Source organism: Dryobates pubescens, chromosome Z (genome assembly GCF_014839835.1).
Source record: "Dryobates pubescens isolate bDryPub1 chromosome Z, bDryPub1.pri, whole genome shotgun sequence".
NCBI classification, from domain to species: domain Eukaryota; kingdom Metazoa; phylum Chordata; class Aves; order Piciformes; family Picidae; genus Dryobates; species Dryobates pubescens.
Genome location: NC_071657.1, coordinates 58,573,887 through 58,596,876, shown reverse-complemented (window position 1 = coordinate 58,596,876; position 22,990 = coordinate 58,573,887). Strand labels below are relative to the sequence as shown.

Genomic DNA, 22,990 nt, shown 5'->3' with positions numbered 1-22,990 from the left:
TCATAGACAAGGACTGCTCTAGAAAGGGGACTGGTGTCAGTCTGTGGATGGGGGAGCAGAAATTAAAAATTCAAATAGGGTAAATTAAAAAGAAAAGAGAGAACCATGCAAGAGCATCAGAACTTGTGATGAAGAATTGAAGGTAACAACAATCATGAACAGAGTTTATCTGCATACAAAGGATGGAAACAAAATCCAAGATTTTGAGCCAGCAGGACTAGGAAAGTCCCCTGTACTGGGCTTTGTAGAGGCTGTACCTCAAACACTGGATTCAGTTTTGTCTCCTCACTACAAGAAGGACATGAGTGGTGCTAGAACAGGTCCAGAGAAGGGTAATGAAGCTGATGAAGGGTCTAAAGAACAAGTCTGGTGAGGAGCAGCTGAGGGAACTCTGGTTGTTCAGCCCAGAGAAGAGTAGGCTGAAAGGAGACTTCATTGCTCTCTACAGCTCCCTGAAAGGAGGTCAGTCTCCTTTCCCCAGTATCAGGTCATAGAACAAGAGGAAATCGCCCTTTGCCAAGTGAGGTTTAGGCTGGGTATTACGAAAAATTTCTTTACAGAGAAAAAGGTCAGACATTGGAACAGGCTGCTCAGGGAGGCAGTGGAGTCACTGCCCCTGGAGGTACTCAAGAAATGTGTAGACATGGCACTTTAGGACATGGTCTTTACATGATGGTGTTAGGCTGATGGTTTAACTCAACAATATTTGAGGTCTTTTCCAATCAAAGCAATTCTATGCTACTACCCTCTAATGACAGCTCTCATGTAGTTGTAGCTCTCATGACAGCTCTCATGTAGTAGTCATGCAGTTGACTTAGCAGTTACTCCATTGGGAATAATGAACATTACTATTTGAACAAGTGGCATAAAGATTTCAAACATGGGGTTTGAAATTCGGGTCCCTGAATCTCTTTTTTCTTTTACAGAAAGCAATTGTCATACAAAGCATTGGGGGGGGAGAAAGAAAAAACAAACAAACAAACAAACAACAAAAACCACCACCAAACATTTTGCAAGATGAAAGAATCAAGTTCAGGAAAAGACAGCATAAGGTTACTCAAAGCCATTAAAATTTTTCCCTTTCACTGTATAAAGCACGTTGCCATGAGAAGTTGTGGAAGCTCCAACCCTGGAACCATTTAAGGCCAGGTTGGATGTGAACTTGAGCCACCTGGTCTAGTAGGAGGTGTCCATGCCCATGAAGGGTTGGAACTAGATGATCTTTAAGGTCTCTTCCAACTCAACTCATTCTATCATTCTATATGCACTATATAGTCTTTAATTACATAACCACACACTAATTTAATGGGATCTGTCTCATTCATGTAGTTTGTTTTTAAGACTGTTCTCTGTAAAATGAAAATTTCTGTGGTGACGGAAGCATAGAATTATTTAAAAACAAGTCCAGAAAACTAAAACACACACACAACTAAAACAACACAAAACAAACAAACCACCAGACCAAACAAACCAAAACAGAGAAGTAGAGATCTAACTGAACCATGTTAAAGATTAGCTAAGAATAATTGAGGCAGGCTTATAAAACCTTTTCAGAGGTAGTCAGTAATTGCAAGCTTTTCTGGGCACAGATTTGAGAACCTGGCATCTAGCTCACAGAAGTGATGTAAATCTGCAATGAACAAAAAAGAGACTGTACAACTAAAGCTCAGGACCTATAATCCTTACAAAGGCATTCAAAATTAATGGCTGTGTTTAATCTTTATGTGCTCACCTACAAAACACTGTATCTATTTTGCTGCAGTATTAAAAATAATGTAAAGAATTCACAGTATGTGGCATATAATGTAGAAAAGTCTATGAGGAAATCAGTAACTCTGCATTCAAAGCCACATTAGTCTAGTGCACAACAAATAAAGCTCCAGGCCACCCAGTGAACAATGCGGACAACAGTAAATATTGAGCAATTGCCCATTCTGTGAACACTGTCTGTACTGCGTATCAAATGAAGCAAGAATCCTGGTAGGGAAAAATAGCAAGCAATCATGTAATTAAAGACTGAATCACAGTACAAATGAAAAACAAAAAGAATTAAGCTCCCTCAGGCAAATTTAATTCTGTTGTGCTTAGGAATGTTTAGTGTGCGACCTTGATGATGCCGTTTTCTTCTGACAGCCTTTCATACCCAGTAACACTTTGGATACTATCACCTGTCCTTAGCATTTGAAAAGGCAATTTCATCTTTCTAGCACAGAACACTTCTACTTTTTTGTGACTGCTTGGTTTTTCAATTAATTAGCATAAAGAAGGGAGTATCCAGAAGAGCTGACAATTGTGACTGAACAGAAATATACATATAGCAGAAAAGCAAAAATTAATCTCAATGATGTATGCATTAACAGGCTAGCTAACAAAACATATACATAAACCATGACACCCCCTTAAAATCCTCAGACTTATAAGAACAGGAATCACTTTGCTTCAGTTTACTTATTTACATAACATTTCAGAATTATTTTGCAATCTATTCTATTAGCAATTTCTTAATAAGGTTACTTCATCAAAATACCATGCACTTTTACTTACATGACTAACATAAAACAGTTGTTAATATTAGTGCTTATCCCCAGATCTTAATGCAATAAAGTAGAACACACTAAAATGTTTGTCATGCACCACCTTCTCCAAATAGTCTTTAGAGGGCTACTACCTGCAGCTGTGCTTTCAAGAGCTGTTGTGCTGTAATTTTTTCTTTTAGCCGCATCATTTTTTCAATTCGTTGGTTAACTTGTTGATCTTTTTTAAGTTCATTTTCATAAAATCTAGAACCCTGGAAGAAAATTGCAAAACCACTAATTATTTTACTTGTCATTTCCTATAAAGAATCACATTTGACCTTTAACTACAGAAAATTAAGAACACAGTAACAGTTTCTAATGCTTTGTTTTTTCATGCAAATGACAGACAAGAGACATGAATAAAAGAAGATGGTCATTAAAATATTAAAAAGAAAAAAAAAAAATCAACAATCATGTAGGGGTCACACAATGCCACTTCTCTTCCAGACTCATCACAGAAAATAAACAATGAAAGAGAAAAAAGAAGAAAACCCAAAACCAGCAGCTAAAATATTTTTCTTGCAATGCCTGCTTAGTGAGGTATTCTTTTAAAATTCAGTTACAGATTTTGAGCAGAAAAGTAGAAAGATGTAAATAAATCACTATTGGGTGCAAAAAGAAAAACAAATTCATTCCTCCATAAAACGGGCAGTACCTAAACAATTCTCTTTCTTTTCTGATCTCTCTGCTTCACTTGGGACAGATGAACCTGCTTCTATGCTGACCTTGGCTTGACTGCGTTGTTTAGTTCAGTCTAACCCACTGCCTTCTCTCTGCTCTTCTTGGAACAGAGGGAGAGGGGGCAGTAGAATGGCTTCCCTGGTCTCTGACCAGGGGGCTTTTTCATGTTGTTTGCTGATTACAAATATCTGTATCACATTGTAAATACTGTATATTTTGTACATATTCATTGCATTCCATTGCAGAGTGTAGTTTTTGCTTGTAAATACATCTTTCATTTGCTTCTGAGTTGGTCTGGCAAAGTTAATGCTAGGGGGGGGGAAATTTCAACCCACCACACTTAGCTTATAAAAAAATAAATAATGTCTGCATGTTGTTTACCAAAGCACCTCATATGAATAAGTGGACAAAATTTTAGCTCAAATCCTGTGCTAGTAAGTTGTCATGGATGCCAAGAATACAGCTACCATCAAGGAAGAGTTAAGCATTTATATACAGGGCAAAAATAGTCACTGTTACATTAATGATAAAAAGAACAAATGACAAGACTGTAATGTATCATGACTCACTGATAAGAGATCTCTAATCAGAAGAAAGTAGAGTGTGTTTTCTTTCAATATCTGACAAACATTTAAACGTTTTGTCTTCTCTGCAATCAAACATGATTTGCTGAGACACACTGAAAGAAGTAAGTCCCAAAATGTTTGTGTGGGAAGTAATCAAATACTTGTTATTAAGCTGTGGGGCTTTTTACATCTCTCGCAGTATTTCACAGCTGATATGCCATAAATTCTTGTTGTAATACAATTTGAGGTAGTGTTTATAGGTGTAATTCTGAAGACTAAAGAAAAGCTTAAGAAATGCTTCTTTTCTGACTTCTCAAACTGTATCTAGTCTTTACATTCTCTAGCCTTTTTTGTGTGTGTGTGTGTGTGTGTGTGTGTGTGTGTGTGTGTGTGTTTAAGAGAAATACATTAGAATATCTATAGGCCTGTGTATCAGTTTTGAAAGCCTTCTTTACAGTTCATTCTACCAGGAATGAATCAGTAACTGTTCTGCCAAAGAAAGTTATCCAAATATCATTAGTAGAGAAATGTCTGACAAAACACTATGTTTTCAAGAAAGAGTGAACAGAAGAAACACCCAGTCAGTAAGGTGCTTGATAGCAAGTGACATCAAAGTGAAAATGCAAGCAATAAAAAAAGACAAGTAAGAGGTGTCTGTAGTATCCTTTCTGTTCCCCCTGCAGTTTAACACAGAGCAATAGTAGTCTGTCGCAAGAAGGGGTCGCCACTGATCAATATGATCCACGAAATCCAACTTTATTGAGCATCAGACAGTCCTTATATACAGTAGCCTAGCTGCCAACCCCACCTTCTGCAGTTAAACATCCTGCTTTCCCATCCTGATGAGATAATCACAAGAATTCTGTTTTACATTCTTCTTTACTTGTTATCGCCTGTAAGGGCGTAGTGACCTTGCTTTGGTATCCTGTTATCCTTTGCAGGCAGCTGCAAGCACAGCTACAAGGCCATGGTGGCCTGGCTGCATCAACACACTAGCTTACTGTGAGCAGTAAATAACAAGATGGAGTCCGGCCTACATGCTCTTGTTCAAACCATTGTTCCGTAGAACCATGTCTTTGCAAGCCATTCTGCAACAGTAGTCAACATAGAATTCAAGAGCAAAATATGAAGCATGTAACCTAGGGCCACAGCAAAGTCAAATTAAATATTTTCACTTTTCTTTCCACAAATGTGTAAGAAAACCCAGAGCTACTCAGATAAGGTGTTATCGTCATATAGCTTTATGTGATGACTCTCCAGTAACAAGGTAAGAGGACTAATATTTAAGTATTTTGTAAATTTGTGGGGCCACAAATGTCTCTCAAACACTGAGAAGACAGTCAAGAAGACAAGCAGTAATCACAAAGAAATTCTACCTGGAAGTATTAGAATAAAAAAGAGGTTGTAAGAGATTCATCAGCTACAGGAAGGTGATAAACAGAAATAGATATGCTTGGCTAAGTAATGATAAGGCAGGCAAAAGGAATGGAAAAGGAGAAAACAAAGAGGCCTAAAGAAGCTGAAACATTCACAATTATCTCTGGACAATGCCATAATATTTATGTCCTGCTTTGGACAAAATATTCCACACCTAAGGATGTACTCAGCTGTGTTCTTCCATGTTCCTGTGGATGAATCCAACAGTGCCCTATGATACTCACAGAGCTACAGTTCCTTCCCTTCCTTCCCACACAAGTATTTCTTTATAGAAGATCTCCATCTACACGGAAGAGCCTTATGAAGCAAACCAACCTTGGTAGCTTTCATGATGATTTTATTGATTTTCTCTTTATCCAAACCTTGCATTCCAGCTTTGTTATCATTGAGGCCCATTCTAAGTAGAACTCCATCACTGCAAGAGCTGTTATCAACTTCCTTCATGTTGTCCATAGGACTTCTTGAAAACAAGTACCTCTTCTAACAATTAATATCTGAGGGGGGGGAAAAAAATAAAAATAAAATAATGTATTTGTAAATTCCATTTGAAGAATACAAAAAAAGTTTAAGGGATTAATTTGCTATATTTATTGAATGTTATTCAGAAAACAAGATACTTATCACAAATATGAAGATTTGTATTCCTGTAAAGTGGATAACATGCCACGCTCATCACATAAACCCAGCTGTAACTCTACCAATGTTTACAGACAGTAAGACTTTCAATTTTTATTAACTCAAAAAACATACTCTTTTAAAGACTATTTTTACAGGAACAATTGAGCACCATCAATGTCAAGCAAAAGGCTAATACCTTTCACATGGGTATGAAGTTTATGCCCATATGTTATCTTGTCAGATGAAACACCACAGCCTTAAACACAAATACTGCTCACTAGATTATTACATTAAACAAAAAAAGAAACTTTTTTTTTCAATTGCAAAAGACCATTTTTATGGTCCTCATTCCTGCTTGAGACAAGCCATAGAGTCTTTCCCAGTAAATTCTACCTAAAATTCAAAACTTTTGTCTGTATTAAAGCTCATCTTAGAGAAACACATGGTTTCAGTTTTTAATAGAGTCCTATTGTTTAATGCAGAGTAAATGTCATGCATTCTTTTTCTCCTCATTAATTTGTACAGCTTACCAAACCTTTACTATTCAGTTGCTGCCATGAGCAATTTCTTATATATGCAGGCACTTCTGATACGTGAACTTCTGACACATTCCTTTGTTAACAAAGAACGTAAATAGCTGAATCCTTTGATAGGCTCTAAACTTCTGGTAAACTGTGTAGTTACTGAATTGACCTTAGAAAACTAAATAATGTAAATTTTACCCTCCGCATCATGAATCTGTGGTCTTATTTTGCCAGATTAGAACCAGCAGAACCCAAGTGCAACACTGGCATAAATTACTTCACATGTATTTGCTACTAGAAAAGCATATGGAAATAATTTCTCCCTACCCCAAGGTGCTGACTCATAAACCACTGCAACTTTACTCATACAGAAAGAACATTCGCTCCTAAACTTCCTCTTCCAACTACTCCCTCTGACAGTCAGAACCATTTCCTCTTTTAAGGAGCTATGCCCTTTCAGCTGCATGTACAGCAGCTCCACTAAACAATCACAAATTGCACAAATGCAAGTGTTGCATTTCTTTTTAATGCAACTTTTCTGCTACAGGATGTAAGTGGGTTTCATTATTGACCAAATTTAACTGTATTTTTACATTTAGAGATGAATTTTTGCTATTAAAGAACCACATGGATGACTTTATAAAATTAATGAATGGTGCTAATGTTCACTTTTTTCCTGAGTATCTCCAGAAACATACTAGGAGCCAGCTGAAGTCAAGATATCAAAGAAAACTATATTCTAAAAGAGTTCTGACAAAAATATCCCAATTTTAATCACATTCTACTAATTCAGATTATTTTTAGTGATGTCTTCCAAAGAGGCAGGATCAGGTAATTAATGATGCCTTTATCTCCAGCTGGTTGTATTTCAAAGAAAAGAAGGTGACACAGAGATCAGAACTTGAGCTACTACTATAAGGGTCAAGTAGGAATGGGAGTGGCTTCACAGCTTTTATGTGTATCTGTTAAACAAAGGTAATGATGACAAAAATTTTCATGGTTTTTTTTGCAGTAGGAAAAAGTACTGCATCCCACACAACACTCCAAGTTTCATCTCAAGCTTGTAAGCACCCCTGTATCAATGCCTCCACAATAATTCCATTGCTACTGGCAATCTATGGAAAATAACAGGCACAATTCCCAACAAATACTTTCCTCAAAGGAAAATATTTCTCCATTATTGCCCCTGGTTCTTTTTGCACTCTTTCCCTTCAAGAATCTGGAATGAGCATAAGATTGCTTCCACTTCCTGCTCCAGTGTTGGCAAAATTTTTCAGCTGTCCCTTAATTCTGAAAGTATCTTTATCTTGAGCATATACAAATCTTTTCCCCTCCTCATTTAGATCACTCTTAAAGGCTCAGTTTTATAGTAGAGGTTTTGAACACCAACTTGTTCCAGTCAAAAGCCTTCTCTATCACACTGCTATATATCCAGCAAGAAAAAAAATTACCATGATGCTGCCAGCCATGGAAAAAAAAATTGTCTTTAAAAAGACTCATAAATGGTGATCTTCAGATATGTTTAATCTTTTCAGCTTCTTGTGTGGAACAAAATATATTGCTAGTGTCCAATGATAAACTGTATAGATATCAAGGAATACCTTAGATGATATTAAGAAGAAAATATTTGAGGACACATTAATTCTCCAACAAGCCTTAAAGATGTACAGAAGAATAACAACTGATGAATAACAACTGATATAACTTTCATCTGCTTAAGATAAACAGAAGATTTTGTTTCAGATTAAATAAAAAAATTTATAAGATTTTCAGCATATTGAAATCACTCACAAAAACTGCAATACCAAATTCAGCACTGTCAGATAAAATTGGTGGATCATCTGCCACAGACAAAGTAAAATGGACATATTTAAAAGGAACACAGGAGAAGCAAAATTTTGAAACACTGTGTAAAAGGTGACCAAAATGTCAGAGTAGGAACTGGTAAGGACAAGTAGAAACTGTTTTAATGGAGAATTGACCCTGAGAAAACCTTTAGCTTATGATGACATGATCTTGTAACATTTTTGCTAAAAGAGGGTAAAAGTTTAGAGCATAATGAAACACTCAGAACAGTCTAGGCAAAAGGCGACATATCTTTGGCATGCTGTCCTCTCAAAAAGCTTCTGAAAGAGCTGTTTCCTCTAAGAGAACATGTAAAATGTTCCTCAGTATCATACTGAGAAAGTCAGGTGTGAAAGCAATCAAATCTGTGAAGGCAGACTACAATTAAACACTATCCTGTTAATCTTATGATTTAGGAATGGGTGAAAGGAGCTGGATCTATGAATCATCTATTAATGCAGGAAGTAACCTTAATTGCTACTGAAAGGACTTCTAAAGGTAACAAGCCTTTGGAAGTAGATGCCAACAGTTAACGCAAAACAGAAAGATGGAAAGAAACCACAGAACAGCATTACTGTATAGCGAGCTTTCTAAGTAACCTGGGATGCTTGTAAGAGGAAAGGACCACTAATAAATCCTCAATCAAGCTCTTCTAGGAGCAGGCACAGAAACTCAATGAGTCAGACAGGGTTACACAGTACCTAAAAGTATCAAGAGACTGAAACAGCAGTAAAATCAGAGCAATAATTTAATTTCAAGTGCTTCTACCTTTATTCAAATATGGCACATTTTTGGACAATTTTCTGAACCTATCTCCAAACAGTAACATTACATTACATACTTTGCAGAAGAAGTGCACCTGACTTTTCCAAGTATTCATCTGACAAGGAAACATTCTGACTTAGGGGATCAAACTTAACAAATTCCTTAACTCTCATTTAATTGTAAACCCATGTTCCTCTGATTATGATTTAAACATACACTCCTCTTAAGTCTCTCTTCCTCAGCAAGATAAACCACCAAGAAACAAAGACATGTCCAAGTAAGCAGATTAGACTGTCCTTCTGCACTGTCTGCTCAAAGCTTTTCAGTCACAGGGGGGTTGGTATTTACTTACAGTCCTGGCTTCCAAATAGCCCTGAGAAAAGGACTCCTGTCAGTTCTAATACCGTAATGAATTACAAGACCAGAACTATCAGGAGGAACCACACACCAGTGTTAATAGCATTTAACACACATGGTGTTAACCATATAGGTTCCCTACCAAAGCATTCAAAACATCTACTGTTTCACTATTCTCTCTCACTATATAATAAAACCTAGCAGCCTGGAAACCAGAAACTTCTAAGAAAGATGTATTTGTACATGTGTAATAAACCAAGGTACATGACAAATTAATACTGAAAACTGGGCCAGGACTTACAGAAGTGAAAATTTCAAGTGCCCAGGGTGACACAATAGAATGGGACTATTTCACAAACAGCAGCTATTCAGCATTTTACAAAAACATAGATCACATACAAGTACCTACAATGAGTCTTCAGAAAGCAAACTCCTACAGTCATGTCTTTTCTGAACTCACTGTAACAAAGTGCAGGCAATTCAATCCTTTTAGAAAATACATAATTCACCCTTCATGAGCACATCTGAGACACTGCAGTTACTAATGCAGGTGCCTTTCATGGGACGTGACTAGGGCTAGTCTGAAGACACACTTCTTTAAAGCACATTTAACATGAACGTGAAAAGTAAACATATAATAGAGATTGCTTCTGACAATACTTAAAATCAAATGCCAAAATATGCACTTCATGCCATTTATCACACCATTTAAATAATCCTCTTAAGAAAAATAGTCTTGAACTTAGGAGCAAATATAACTAAGCAAATATAACTGTAAGCATGAACATACTAGAACACTAATTATACACTAGTGGTGAATGTGTTTTAGTGAGGTACAATGGACACACAACAACAGAAGGTACAGTAGTGGAAATAAGAGACATGAAAAGGGTGAATCAAAAAAGAACTATAAAGTTATGCACTTTATGATATTTATGAGTGACATTGAGTAGTAAAATTTTAAACCCCCTTTTTTTACTGACAGAAGTAGATCAGTAATACAAAACAGCATTACTTATTTTGCTACTCTAACACAAGTGTGATTATTTCCAGTTAAGACAATAATTTCTAAATTTCTCACAGCCCCCAAGATGCTAAAAGGGTTACAGACTGAGTACTGGGGTGTGCGATGAAATAAATGTATCAATGAATCACAAAACAAAGGTCCAGTGGAAAAGGCATAGAAAGAGATGGACAATAGTGAATGGCCTACATCAGTCTATCACATTGATTGTCTCCATTTCCCATACCCTGGTTCACATTCCAGACTGGTCCTGGAGCAGGCAAACCAGGTTTCTTTAAAACTAAACTGAACTGGATTAACAGTGCTTCCAGAGTACATCTGAGACATTACACTTACTAATGCAGGTGCTCTCCATGGGACTAGATTAGGGCTAGTCTGATGAAACAGTTCTTAAAGCACATCTAACATGGACTCAAGCTCCTCAGCAACAGATCTTTCCTTTACAAATCTATTCTCACTGCAACATATTCTTGCTAATGTAGATATAGCCTGAACTCATTAAGAGTAATAGTAAGCTACAGATGAGAAAGATTATTAGAACATGAGAAAAAAGAGGTAATTTACCTTCACAATCCCAATACACCTTTTGGAAGACTGTAGGCTGGTGCCATCATGGAAAAAGTGAGACACATTAGGAAGATATGGCAGATGTAAAAGAAATCTATTATTTGGTATAGACAAATCATTATATGAAAAGACAAACCTTTTGTCATCCAATATTTATTAATTTAAAGCTTTTTCTGCAAAATATTACCTAGAATAAACAAATACTCTCTTTAACAAGAACGAGTTTGTTTGTTAACTTTAAAGATTATCTATTCATACCATTTTTATTTTTTAACACGTTTAAGCCACAGTATATCCTAAAGGAAACAAGAAAGAAAAAAAAAAAAAAAGGAGAAATGGGGTGAAAAGAGCTACTTCTGGGACTAAGTGATTAGCCCTCGATCAAAAATCATGACAGCACATGGCTATCACTGCCACTATCAAGAGGATTTGTTCAGACATGTCTCTACCTCCTCGATCAGGGTAGAGAAAGAAGTTCATTCTAAGTTTAATGAAGAAAACATGATTGGCCTTTCAGGTAATATCACTTGACTGATTACATGTATATTAAGATGTTTGCAACTGTTCATTTCTAATTGCTTAGGAAAATTACGCTGTTTTACCAACCTTTCTCAGTACTGTAAATATCTTTATACCAGAGACTTACACTGGCATTAACTTTGAGCTGCTACAAAGAATGCACATAAATAACAGCGTGAATGCTAACAACTCCAAAAAATATAAACCCTCCATGTAAACTTTCAGCTAGTGTAATATGGAAGGAATTATATGGAAGGAATTACACTACTATCTGTCGTAATAAGGAAACCAAAGAACATAAAATTGTGCAGCATTGCTCTTGCAATATATCCCGAAGCGTCAGCTCTAAACCTGTTTCCTCAATCAACACTATTTAAGACACTTCCCCTTCTCCCCCTTCCCCAAGAAATCACGAGAAAGGAGAGGAGCCGGCACAAATCTTACATCCTTTCCAACTCACTGTATCTGTTCATAAATTGTGAAATGACACATTCAACTACGGTGTTTTTCTTTCCTGCAAATACTTCTCCACCCACAAATATCCGCAACCACACACGTCTCAGATTAAGTCTGAAAGGGGAAAAAAAAATCGCTTCGTTCCATAAACTGCGAAAATATTAGGTATATAACAGACAAGACACCGCTACCTGGCAGATGAAGCTAACTGCTGATCGCCACTTTCCGCTCTGCTCATAACATGGCTTTAGGAGAACGAAAGCGGGAGGCACAGCAGCGTCACTTCAGCCAGGTCGGAGTGGGCTGCCGAGTCTATCCGCGGCAGCACAGCGCGTCTTCTAGGCACGCCGCGCTTAACCAGGCCCGCCCGCAAGGCGAGGGCTTCAGCAGCCTCTTCGCCCCACCGTCCCGAAGGAGCGACTCGCCCACCAGCCGAGCACGGGGGCACGGACTCCGTTAACTGTGGGGGGAGAGCCCGCCTTGCCCTTACACTTCGCTCGGGATACGGCAGTACTTCCCACCCCTTCCTGCAGGCTCCGCGGCCACCCGTTTTGTTAAGGGAAAGGTCTGGCATTCACCTCCCAGTCCTGCAGACGCGAGGCAGGGAAGATGAGGTCACATCTCTCAGGCTAGAAAGCAAACAGGGCCGGAGAGACACACATCCCCTCCCGCCACAAAAAAATAAAGCAAGTGTCACCCCAGACAGTACCGCTGCCCTTCTGTGGCGGCGGCGGGACCACAATTCCCCATCTCATCGGAGGCACGGAGATGAAATTCACTGTCAGCGCCAGAGAAATGACGAAGCTAAGATGGCATCCGCCGGCCGCTGCGGCGGACTACATTTCCCAGCGCAAAGTACTGCATTAGCCATCACTAGAAACTACCTTTCCCAAGAGGCAACTGCGTCCGGGCTTGCAGCTGCGCAGGGCAAGACTACAACTTCCGTCAGGCCCCGCGTGGCCCCGTGGGGCCGAAGGGCGGGCGTGGGGCGGACCTGGTAAATAGTGTTACGGAGTATCCGCTCACGTAAGATGGCGGCGGCAGCAGTAGAAGCGCCAGAGCTCTGAGCGGAGTGCGCGGCAGGCGGACGTGCGCTCGCCCCTCCTCCCCACGCCACCTCTATGTTGTGGCTCTTGCTGCGGGCGGGGGCTGCGGACCTGCGGTGAGGGGGAAGCCCGAGCCTGCGTGCCTCGCAGCCGGCCAGTCGGCAGAGGCGGGAGGTGTTGGTGACACCCGCGGGCGCGAGCGGTGCCGCTCAGGTAGAGCCCGCCGCTCCCGTCCCTCAGCAGGAGGAGGCTGAGACTGCTCTGGGTGGGGGCCGTTTCGACTTTTCCCTGCTCGGCTGGCTACGGTTCTGGTCTCCATGTCGGACAACCAGAGCTGGCATTCCTCCGGCTCCGAGGAGGACCCTGAGACCGAGCTTGGGCTGCCTGTTGAGCTTTGCGGGGTGCTTAGCAAGGTAAGTTGCCTGTCCCCTGCCCTGCGGCCTCTTGCTTCCCCTTTCCGCGCCCCGATTCTCCCTCGCGTTTCTCCTTCATGCGAAGGCTGTCAGACCCGTCTGCCTCTCATCTGCCCGCTCCAGAGAATCAGGCCGAGGCACCCGGTGTCGGTAGAGGGGCCTGGTTGTGGGGCCGGGAGGCTCCACAGGAGGCACTGGCACGGCCGCGCAGCTGCCACCTGACGGCAAGGGAGCCTGCTGGGCTGCGGCGCTCGACGCCAGCCGTTCGCACCCCCTCCCATAGCCGCGGGCACCGGTACGTCCCCGCCACCGGGCCCCCTGTCTCTGCGCAGCTGCCCTACCGCCCCTCCACACCACGGGAGGAAGCCCCTGCTCCTGGGAGAGCCGCGGCTTCTGACCGTCTGGGTGGGTGGGGGCGATGTCATTGTCGCCCGGCCCTGGGGGTTCCTGTCCGAACCCGCTGGCAGCACGGCGTGAGGTTTGGTAGACCCGGGCCCGAGAGGAGGCAGTAGGGTGCGCCGAGCGAGGGCGTCTCCCCCCGTGCCTCAGGCTCCTGGCCAAAGCCGGCGGCGGGCCCGGGGCCACGACAACCCATTTGCCTCCGGGAGCTCCCGACGACAGGCACAGCCTGTGTTGCTCCCCAGAAGCGAGCACTGGCACAGAAGCCATTGATCTAAGTATCAAAGCACGGTAGCAAGAAGTACGGGAGGTGGAGAGAAGCGGAAGGAAAATGGCCCTAAAGCTTGTTTCCCATTTTAAAAATAAACATACTTTTTCTTCTCTCTTACCGCTGAAAATAACATGGCTTGCAGGTACGTGCTCATTGATACTGAGGAATATTTTTTTAGGACGACGTTAAAGTTGGATATTGAATTACTAAGTTTGCACAAAGATATTATTACAGAGAATAGGTTCAGAATAATGTTGAAATATTACTGGAATTAAACAACTATGTCTTGATTTTTTTCCTTTCCTACAAGATAAGGCTGGACACAAGCCAGGACATAGAGACCATAAGTTGGCCTTGGATGCTGAGAATACAGTCATAACAGGGCCAGGACTCTAATCTTTGTGATGGACTTAGCAAACTCCTTCCAGCCTGGAAGTGTTTTGAACCCCAGAGATGAGAGGAGGAGGAAAGGTTAGGAGAAGAGAAGGGTCTTGTCTTTCATTTGTAAGATCTTGTCATTTAATAGTGTTTGGGGAGGGAGAGCATGAGGTGTGAGATGCTACAGCAGTTAAAATGGGGCTTTTGGTTTAGTGTAGCTTTTTTGTTCAGATGGTTGGTGTTTTTTGGATTTTTTTTTTAACATTGTAGTCTTCCTTTGGTTAGATGCTTCCATCATTAGAAAGGGATATAATTTGTGCAAGGTAATTGATTTTTATGTTGTTGAAAGTCCAGGTGCTGTTTCTTGCTGGCATAGCAGGTGAAGCCATGGCTTCGGACATTCTGTATGTTAGGCATTTGCAAACTACTTTTCTGGATGAGTGGCCTGAATATAGTTCACGTTGCCTTTCCTGAAGGAACACTGGATGTAATCCGAAGGGTGAAACCTGTTGCAGTGAACATGTTTGAGGGATAAGTTTATCTTATGTTATTTGATGCTTTGGTAATGCTTGAGACAAACTAATTAAAATGAAATGCTAGCATACCAAGCTTCCTACTAAAGAAAGAGTATTTTTCTTTAGCAACTTACTGTGTATAATTAAATTCTAAAGCCATAAAAGTAGGCTGCAGTCTCTGTATGCTTGTTTCATTTTTCCCCCCTTTGTTAAGAGAGAAGTTATTTAGTAAGAAAAACTTATTAGAAGTATATCCTGCTGGCCTCTTCAAACATTGCAGAACCCTAGACATTTTTCCATTGTATTTCCTATTAAGACTTTATAAGGTGGATGTGAGGAATGGGCTTCAGTGTGGAAGAGTCTTCCTTAAAGCAGAAGAATCTAGATCCATGAAAAAAGTGGTCTTTTCTTATCCCTACCTACTATACTTTAAGGAGCCTCAATTCATTGTGTGTTTTTATTGCAACAGCAAGCATTGATTGCAACAGCAAATGCAAGATTGATTGCTATATTTGTCTCACTTAACCTTGTCAAAGAGAGAAACATGTTCTCCATGTCTGCTGCTCTTTTACCCAAGATAACTTTGGACTCTGCCTTTCGTAGCTGGGGGGAGTTGGTAATACAAGATGTGAAAACAGGAAGGCAGGAAGCTGTGTACATCCACAACTGCTTGTGCTTGTGTTCATGTACTGAGTGCATGTGAGGTTTTGTTTACCTAGCAATTCATGTATTGAGATGTCAAAAAGGGCATTGTTTTTTGAGAGCAAATTAAGGTCCTACCTATGCTTGAAAATTGTTAGGGGATTTCTCACTACGGAATTGTTTTATCTCTTATAATTACTGGAGTTAACACGTAGTTATAAGACTTGCATTAACTAATGTGTGTAGTATAAAGTGGAAATGAGGTGGTTGTCAACTTTCTTCTCCCCCCCCCCATTCATGTATTGCAAAATGAAGAATAGTGGTTAGACTTCAGTGATGAAAAAGGGCTTATTTTTCAGAGTGTTTAGTCAAAGAATGTCTGTCGTGATCAGAGAAGTGCTTGCATGATAAAATTACTTTGTTTCCACTTTTTTTCTGGCTTACAATTTTTGCACTGTTATTAAAGATCAAGCAGCAGTAAAAAGTCAGTTACAGAGCAGTCCTGATCCTCTCTTGGTGTTGGGTTCTGATTAATAACCAGAACACTTAGTCACTTCTTAATTGACATCTGTATCATGAATCCAAAACGTGTTCTTGGAGTATTGGTTTCATTCCATTTGTGAATGGAGTCCCTAGAAAATTCTGAATAGCAAAAAGGATGGTTGCATGTTTACTGATAAGTATCTTATTAATAAGAAAGTAGTTAGGAATTAAAACCTGAAGAAATTTTTATGGGCAGTATTGAATCAGTTAAGAAATTATAACTGTAGGCATAGTAGTTACATACTGTAGAGTAATGGCATATTTGTATCGTGATACTTGAGTAAAACAATTTTTCTAGAAATTTTACATAAATTATTCCATGTTCTCCTTAAGTTTGCCTTTTGGTCTAACTCAAGATTTTAAATCAGGTGGCTAAACTTGCCGTAGTGATTTGTGTTTCATTTCTGCCCTCCCCCACCTCCCTCCCTTGCCTTGATTTTTGTCATTGCATTTATAACCTTTATTTTAACTGGTCTTGGCAATGCAGTTGCAGCAAAGACATCTGTTCTACTGTTCATTTGAAACAACTGGTTTTTAGTGCCTTTAAGAATTTGTGAAATTATTTTGGAAACTCTGAGCAGAATAAAATTCTCAAGTGGGAAGAACTTTAGGGTTTTTTCTCCTGATGCTCAGAAGCCTGAGAAATATTAGCCACATTGTCTTTTATTGTTATTTTTCTGTTAGCTGATGTTTTGAATTTTTTTTCTTACAGTGGACCAACTATATTCATGGGTGGCAGGATAGATGGGTAGTCCTGAAAAGCAACACACTCAGTTATTACAAGTCTGAAGATGAAACCGAGTATGGCTGCAGAGGCTCTATCTGTCTGAGCAAGGCTGTGATTACAGTAAGTACTATTTCATTGTTCCTGTCTCTTTTGAGGTATGATATATGTGTTGGCTAATGTCTGCTGAAAGCAAGCATGAGTGTGGGAAATTTCATTAGATCATCTGTTATGAAAATTAGTTGTATCAATGGAGCACTGTGGAGCAGGGCAAAAAATTCCTGATAAGAAACAAGCTGTTCTCATTTGTGGCTGCAGTAAGCAGCTTTTCACTCCTATGTTAGAGATTTCTGTGGGTAGGGATACAGTTTGCCTCTGGAGGCTGCAAAGCTTTTCCAGGGCTTGGCTTAAGATTCTGAACCAACTTCCCAAAGGAGGTAACATCCATCAATCTCTATACTTTGCACTATAGAGAGAAGGTACTTCCTCAACTGTACTTTCTGAACACAGCTCTGTAGAACATTTCCAAAAGAAAATGTTCTGCTGCGTGCTTCCTCCTCTGAGCAAGTTCATGTGTTGCTGTTGTTGTGTAATGCTAAAAGATCAGGTATTATATTGGTAAGAATAAAGAGCTTACATATAAATGAAATCTCATAAAGATGAGTTTGTCTTAGATAAAGAAAAATCTGCTTTTTTGGCTTTCTAGATTATGATATGTATTATGGCTAATGCTCATCAAAAAGCATGCTGTAGCTTTTCTGTTACTGTTAAATAGTCATGTGATTTAGGGGAAGAAGTAGCTGCACTTTTGTGTAGCACACAAGTACTTACTATTTATTTTCTTACCTCATCAAATGTGATTTTTTTCAAACTGAATTAAGGATGACAAATGAGAAGTTTTCTTTCGTACTGATACTCAGCTTACAAATAGAGTTTTATTAACCATATCTTGGTTGGGGGGGAGGGAACCCAGGTTGCACCAACTGTATGCATTTTGGGGGAAAAGGTTGTGAAGGAAAACCAGATTTTTACATTTAGATGTCTGACCAGTGTTACAATAATTTAAAAATTAAAACAGATTACTTAATTTTAAAGTTAGTTTTTTAAAAGTTTTTAAAATTTCTCAAGATTCTCAGGAATTCTGACTTAAGTGTACTTTTGGCTGTGGGCAGTAGTACCAGCCTCTGAAAAGGACTTCCAAAAAAGAATGTGGTGGCAAAGAGGTAGGCCAAGGGATGTCTCGGAGCATGCTATGGAACACATCTCAGCATCCTGAATTCCAGTTGTGGAGGCAAAATGAGAAATTAGTGACACTGCTGTTGCTGATAGAATATTTTGTGATGTTACACTTCATACATGGAAGCTGGTGATCTTAGCTCTTGTCTAGCAAGTGTCTAAGACTAGACCTTCCTACAGACAGCTTTTTTACCTCTTCTGTCTACATCTGGTAACAGGGAGTTGAATTGTTGCATTTTTTTCAGCTCTTGAGCTTCTTGAGTGTATTGATGTCCTGGTTTGAGTAGGACAGGACTAATTCTGTTCAGCAATTTTCTTTTTCAGCTCTGTCTCTTCTAATTGACTGAACTTTCTGAAGTTAACAACATGGTTTTATGGAGAGTATCTGCTTCCAGTAGTGAAAATGCTCAAGGTATAGTTAGCACCATGGCATGCAGTTCAAGGTCACTGCTAAACTTTGTGTACCACTTTGGAAGTGCTGAAAGTAAGATGTGGCACCTGCAGGGGGAGTGGAGTGGACAGGACAGGTGACCCTAAACTGACCAGCAAGGTCTGTTCTATATATGTCATATTCAGTGTAAAGCTGAAGGATCATGAGGGTAAAGCTCTATTCTTCAATGGGTAGCATCCAATGAGGACTCTGTTCCTAAATCCAGTTCCAGTATCCAGTGAATACTGGAATGTGCTCCTGAACCCAGTTCCTGTCTGCTTCTGAGTCCAGTCTAGAACTAACCTAGTGCCTGCCAACATTGACAATAACTTAATTGCTGTCAAGGAGTTGGGTTCTACATTGACTTTATATCTATTTATGTATATTTCTTTTTATTGTTATTTTCATTAAAGCTGTTTTAGTTTTCCAATTCATAAGCCTCTCTTACTCCTTTTCTGTTCCCCTTTTGGAAGAGTTTAATAGTATCTGTAACTCATCTAGTGGCTGGTCCAATCCTACCTCTTGATAACTCTTTGGATTCAGTGGGAAATTAAATTACTTTCTGTGTGTAGTTAACATGGACATTCTATATTACTAGTAATACTTTGTTGATGCAGAAGCATAAATTTGGAAAGCTGCTATGGCTGAGTAGTCTTACTGTACTTCCAGCAGTGAAGATCAGCCTAATGATGTTGTAGTATTAATTGAGATGTGGATGTTGTATTCAGAAAGCCACAGTTGCTTCTCTTGTTTTATGATTTCTATCACAGTAGGTAGAGATGGACAGACAGATAATTCTACAGGGATATTTTTGTAAGACACTCATTTCTCACCTCTTTAATGAGAGGAACACTTTAAATTAGCTTGTTAAAATAGCTCCTCCATGTATTTTAAGTGTAGGATTAAAATGTCATCCCTCCAAAACAAGTAGTTTCCTGTGACAACAGTATTTAACTGAATAAAAAAGAGGGGGGTTTGGTTGGACTGCTCACTATGTAAACCACCAGGATTGAAAAGAGCTCTTTTCTGGAATAGTGGGCTAAAGGATGAATATGTATTGTATACTCGCTGGATTACATCAAGTAGTGAAATGCTAAGAACTGGCCAGATGTGATTACTTTAATGGGGAGGACAGTGAAAGTCAGTAGATGAATCTGAGTTGCTCTTAGCCAGGTAAAGAAAAACACCTTTAAGGTGTATAGTTTGTAACAGAGTGGAGTTTTAAACTTGTTGGAAGTTTTGTGGTCAAGTGTTGAGAAAAAATGGAGTATGATGAAAAGTTTGTTTGTGCACAGGCTTGAGCTTTGTCATTAATCTAGCTTGGATATACTAAATTACTGTTATAGTTGGTTGTCAATGCCAGATGGTGTTTATTAAAGATGCCCATGATTACCATATAGCTTTGTAGTTCTTTCATTCCTGAAGTCAAACTAGTCAACTTTGGAGCTGGAAGACACAGGGTCTGTCATGATAAATAGGAATAGAGCTGGAAGTCCAACTCGAGGCAAACTGGCCTTCCAGCTTGTACAGCTTTTGTTCTACTAGGGCTGTTGCTGTTTTCATAGTGACTTGCACAAAGTCATACAGTCAGTGTGATATATCCAGAATAACCTGTTGTGCACAGAATAACTTAAGGGGAAGGGACCTCTTGAGGTCACCTGCTGTACCTGTTCACATCAGGCAGTGTCACACAAAGGCCACTACTAATTTAAATCTGATGACAGTTCATATGAATAGATCATTTTTTTTAACCTATTTACAAATTTCTAACAAAATGTTTGTCTCATTAGTTCTGTTTTGGTTTTTTTTTCTACAAAGGATTTGATTGGTTGGGATAACTCTTTGCATGGATTCATACAGAGTGTCTTGAAAAATTCTTCCTTAAATGTCATGCTTGATACATTAAGGAATGCTTGAAGTTAGTCGTGTGTACTCTTTTTGTCACTAGAAGTGACTGCCTATGCAGAAAGAGTTCCAAAAGCTTACGGTCCAACTAAACCTTCAGATAGGAGTCATACTTCCCACATTGTTTCAATCAAGTGGTTGGTCTTCATCTGCCTTTGTGTATATATTACTGATGTAGAAAAACTTAATGGATTTCTAATTTAGTAGCTTAAATCAGATGTATTGCAGTGATTTTCCTTGGTTTTGATTATACTGTGATGATACATACTCTGTGCTAGAATCTTAATGGAAATATGCTAGTGGTTATTCATCTTTTAAGAACAGTTTGTGTTTATTGTGTTCAAAAGAGATGCTTTGGCAGTTCTTTGGAAATACCTGGCTAAGGAATGAGAAATAAATTTAGTTTGCATAAAGAAGATATTCTTAGTAAATTAGGGTGGGTTTTTTGTTGGGTTTTTTTTTCTAGAAAGGGTAATTAGAAAGCATTGTTTCTTAATGAATGCAGTAGTTATGTTCTATATTAATATGTAAGTTGCAAGTTATTCCCCATCAGAATGGACTTCTGAAAGGATGGAATTCTTCTTGAGTACCTGTTTTGAATATCCAGATCTTAGGATAGGGAAGAAAATAGAAAACCGAAGTCTGCCTCATTTTTATTTTTTTCCTAAATAGTAATAAATTACTGTTGTGAAGATCTTAATAGATATTCATATTGTAAATTAGTGGTGGTATAAATGTGTTGGTTCTGGTTTAGGAAAAGAACAAGAACACAATGCGTGAATGATCTAAACTGGAACTTTCCAATTTTAAGCTTCTCATTTCCTTATGTACAGACTGAAGAGAGTAAGATGATTCTTTCCAGTAATCAGCCATTAATTAAAAAAAAAATCTCACTCAACTTTTTAGAGATGTGGTTAGTTGAACAGCTACCCTTGCTCACTCTAGCAGTATTTCTGGTTTATTTATAGTGTGGTGCTAGCCACCATTAATAGTTGGGTGCTTGTGTCACAAAATACAGATTGACATTTTTAAAAATAGATTGATATGAACAGAAGATGTTTCAAGTTTTGTCAAGTTAAATGGAGGCTTCCTATGAGAAGAAAGTTTTAAACTCAAACTTCAATTACAAATACACATTTAAGATGTCAGTGCTAGACAGATACTTAGTAGCATTGTTTAAAACACTTCCAGCATTAAGAATCATAGAATTGTTTCAGTTGGAAAAGACCTTTAAGTTTGGACCCAACCGTTATCTAACTCTCAAGTCTGTTGCTAAACGGTGTCCCTTAGCATCATCTGTGTCCTTCAGACATCTCCAGAATGGGGATTCAACCACATTCCAAGGGAGCCTATTCCAGTGTTTGATAACCCTTTCAGCAAAGAAATTTCTTCTAATATCCAATTTAAAGCTCCCCTGGTGCAGCCTGAAGCCATTTCCTCTGTCACTTGTTACTAGGGAGAAGAGACCAATGCTCACCTTGCTGCAGCCTCCTTTCATGTAGTAGTAGGGAGTGGTAAGGTCTCCCCTCAGCCTCCTGTTCTCCAGACTAAACAACCCCAGTTCCCTCAGGTACTCCTCATAGTGCATGTGTTCAAGAGCCCTCACCAGTTTTATTGGCCTTCTCTGGATGTGCTGCAGGACCTCAATGTCTTAGTGAGGAGCTCAAAACTGAATACAGTACTCAAGGTTGGGCTCCTCAGTGCTGAGTACAGGAAAACAATCACTTTCTGGGTTCTGCTTGTCACTATTTCTGACATAGACCAGGATGCTGCTGGCCTTCTTGGCCACCTAAGTACACTGCTGGCTTATGTTCAGCTTCCCCAGGTCTTTCTCTACATGGCACCTTTCTAGCCACTGCCCCAAGCCTGCAGTTGTTGCATGGAGTTGTCAGTGACTGAAGTGCAGCATCTGGCCTTGTTGAATCTTGTACAGTTAGCCTCTGCCCAGCAGACCCTTTTCCCACCTTCAAGGAGATCAGTGCTCCCTTCTAGCTTAGTGTCACCTGCGAAGTACTGGGAGAGTGTATTTGATTCCCATGTCTGGACCACTGATAAAGATTTAAGATAACTGTTCCTAGTACTGGCCCCTGGGGAGCACCACTTGTGACCAGTGGCCACCTGGATTTACCTCCATTCACCACCACTCTGAGACAGGTCTGTAGTTTCCCAGATCCTTCTTTCTGCCCTCTTGTAGATAGGCATCACATTTGTCAGTTTCCAGTCAACTAGGACTTCCCCCATTAACCGGGAAAAATGACTTGGTGAGCATTTCTACCAGCTCTCTCATGTACCCTCAGATATACTTGAGAGAGTGCAATTGGTGCCATCCAACCCCATAGACTTGTGTATGTCTAAGTGGTGCAGCATGTTTGTAACCATATTCTCTTGGACTTTGGGGGCCTCATTCTGCTCCCCATCCATATCTTCCAGCTCAGGGGGCTGGGTAGATAACTGGTCAGAATGTAAAAACAAGCTTGCAGATCATTACATAATGATTAAGATGTGAAAAAAAGTCAGTAATTAAGAGAATTAAGTTTTAACAATGCTCATTAC

The 22,990-nt window shown here is 39.6% G+C and overlaps 2 protein-coding genes across 3 annotated transcripts in view; one reads left to right on the top strand and one right to left on the bottom strand.

Annotated features, from left to right (window-relative positions):
* The window catches only part of POLK (DNA polymerase kappa), a 28,994-nt gene extending 23,263 nt beyond the window's left edge, over positions 1-5,731 (bottom strand). Inside the window, exons 1-2 of the mRNA XM_009899869.2 lie at positions 5,576-5,731; positions 2,669-2,788 (exon numbers count right to left, since the gene is read on the bottom strand). Coding sequence (XP_009898171.2) covers positions 2,669-2,788; positions 5,576-5,713 — 258 coding nt within the window. The 5' untranslated portion in view covers positions 5,714-5,731. The remainder of the gene's footprint in view (positions 1-2,668; positions 2,789-5,575) is intronic.
* A 7,230-nt stretch (positions 5,732-12,961) lies between these two features.
* CERT1 (ceramide transporter 1) overlaps positions 12,962-22,990 on the top strand; it is a 75,659-nt gene continuing 65,630 nt past the window's right edge. For both annotated transcript variants that reach the window (XM_054178109.1, XM_054178108.1), the window contains exons 1-2: positions 12,962-13,394; positions 16,855-16,989. In XM_054178109.1, coding sequence (XP_054034084.1) covers positions 13,299-13,394; positions 16,855-16,989 — 231 coding nt within the window. In that variant the 5' untranslated portion in view covers positions 12,962-13,298. The remainder of the gene's footprint in view (positions 13,395-16,854; positions 16,990-22,990) is intronic.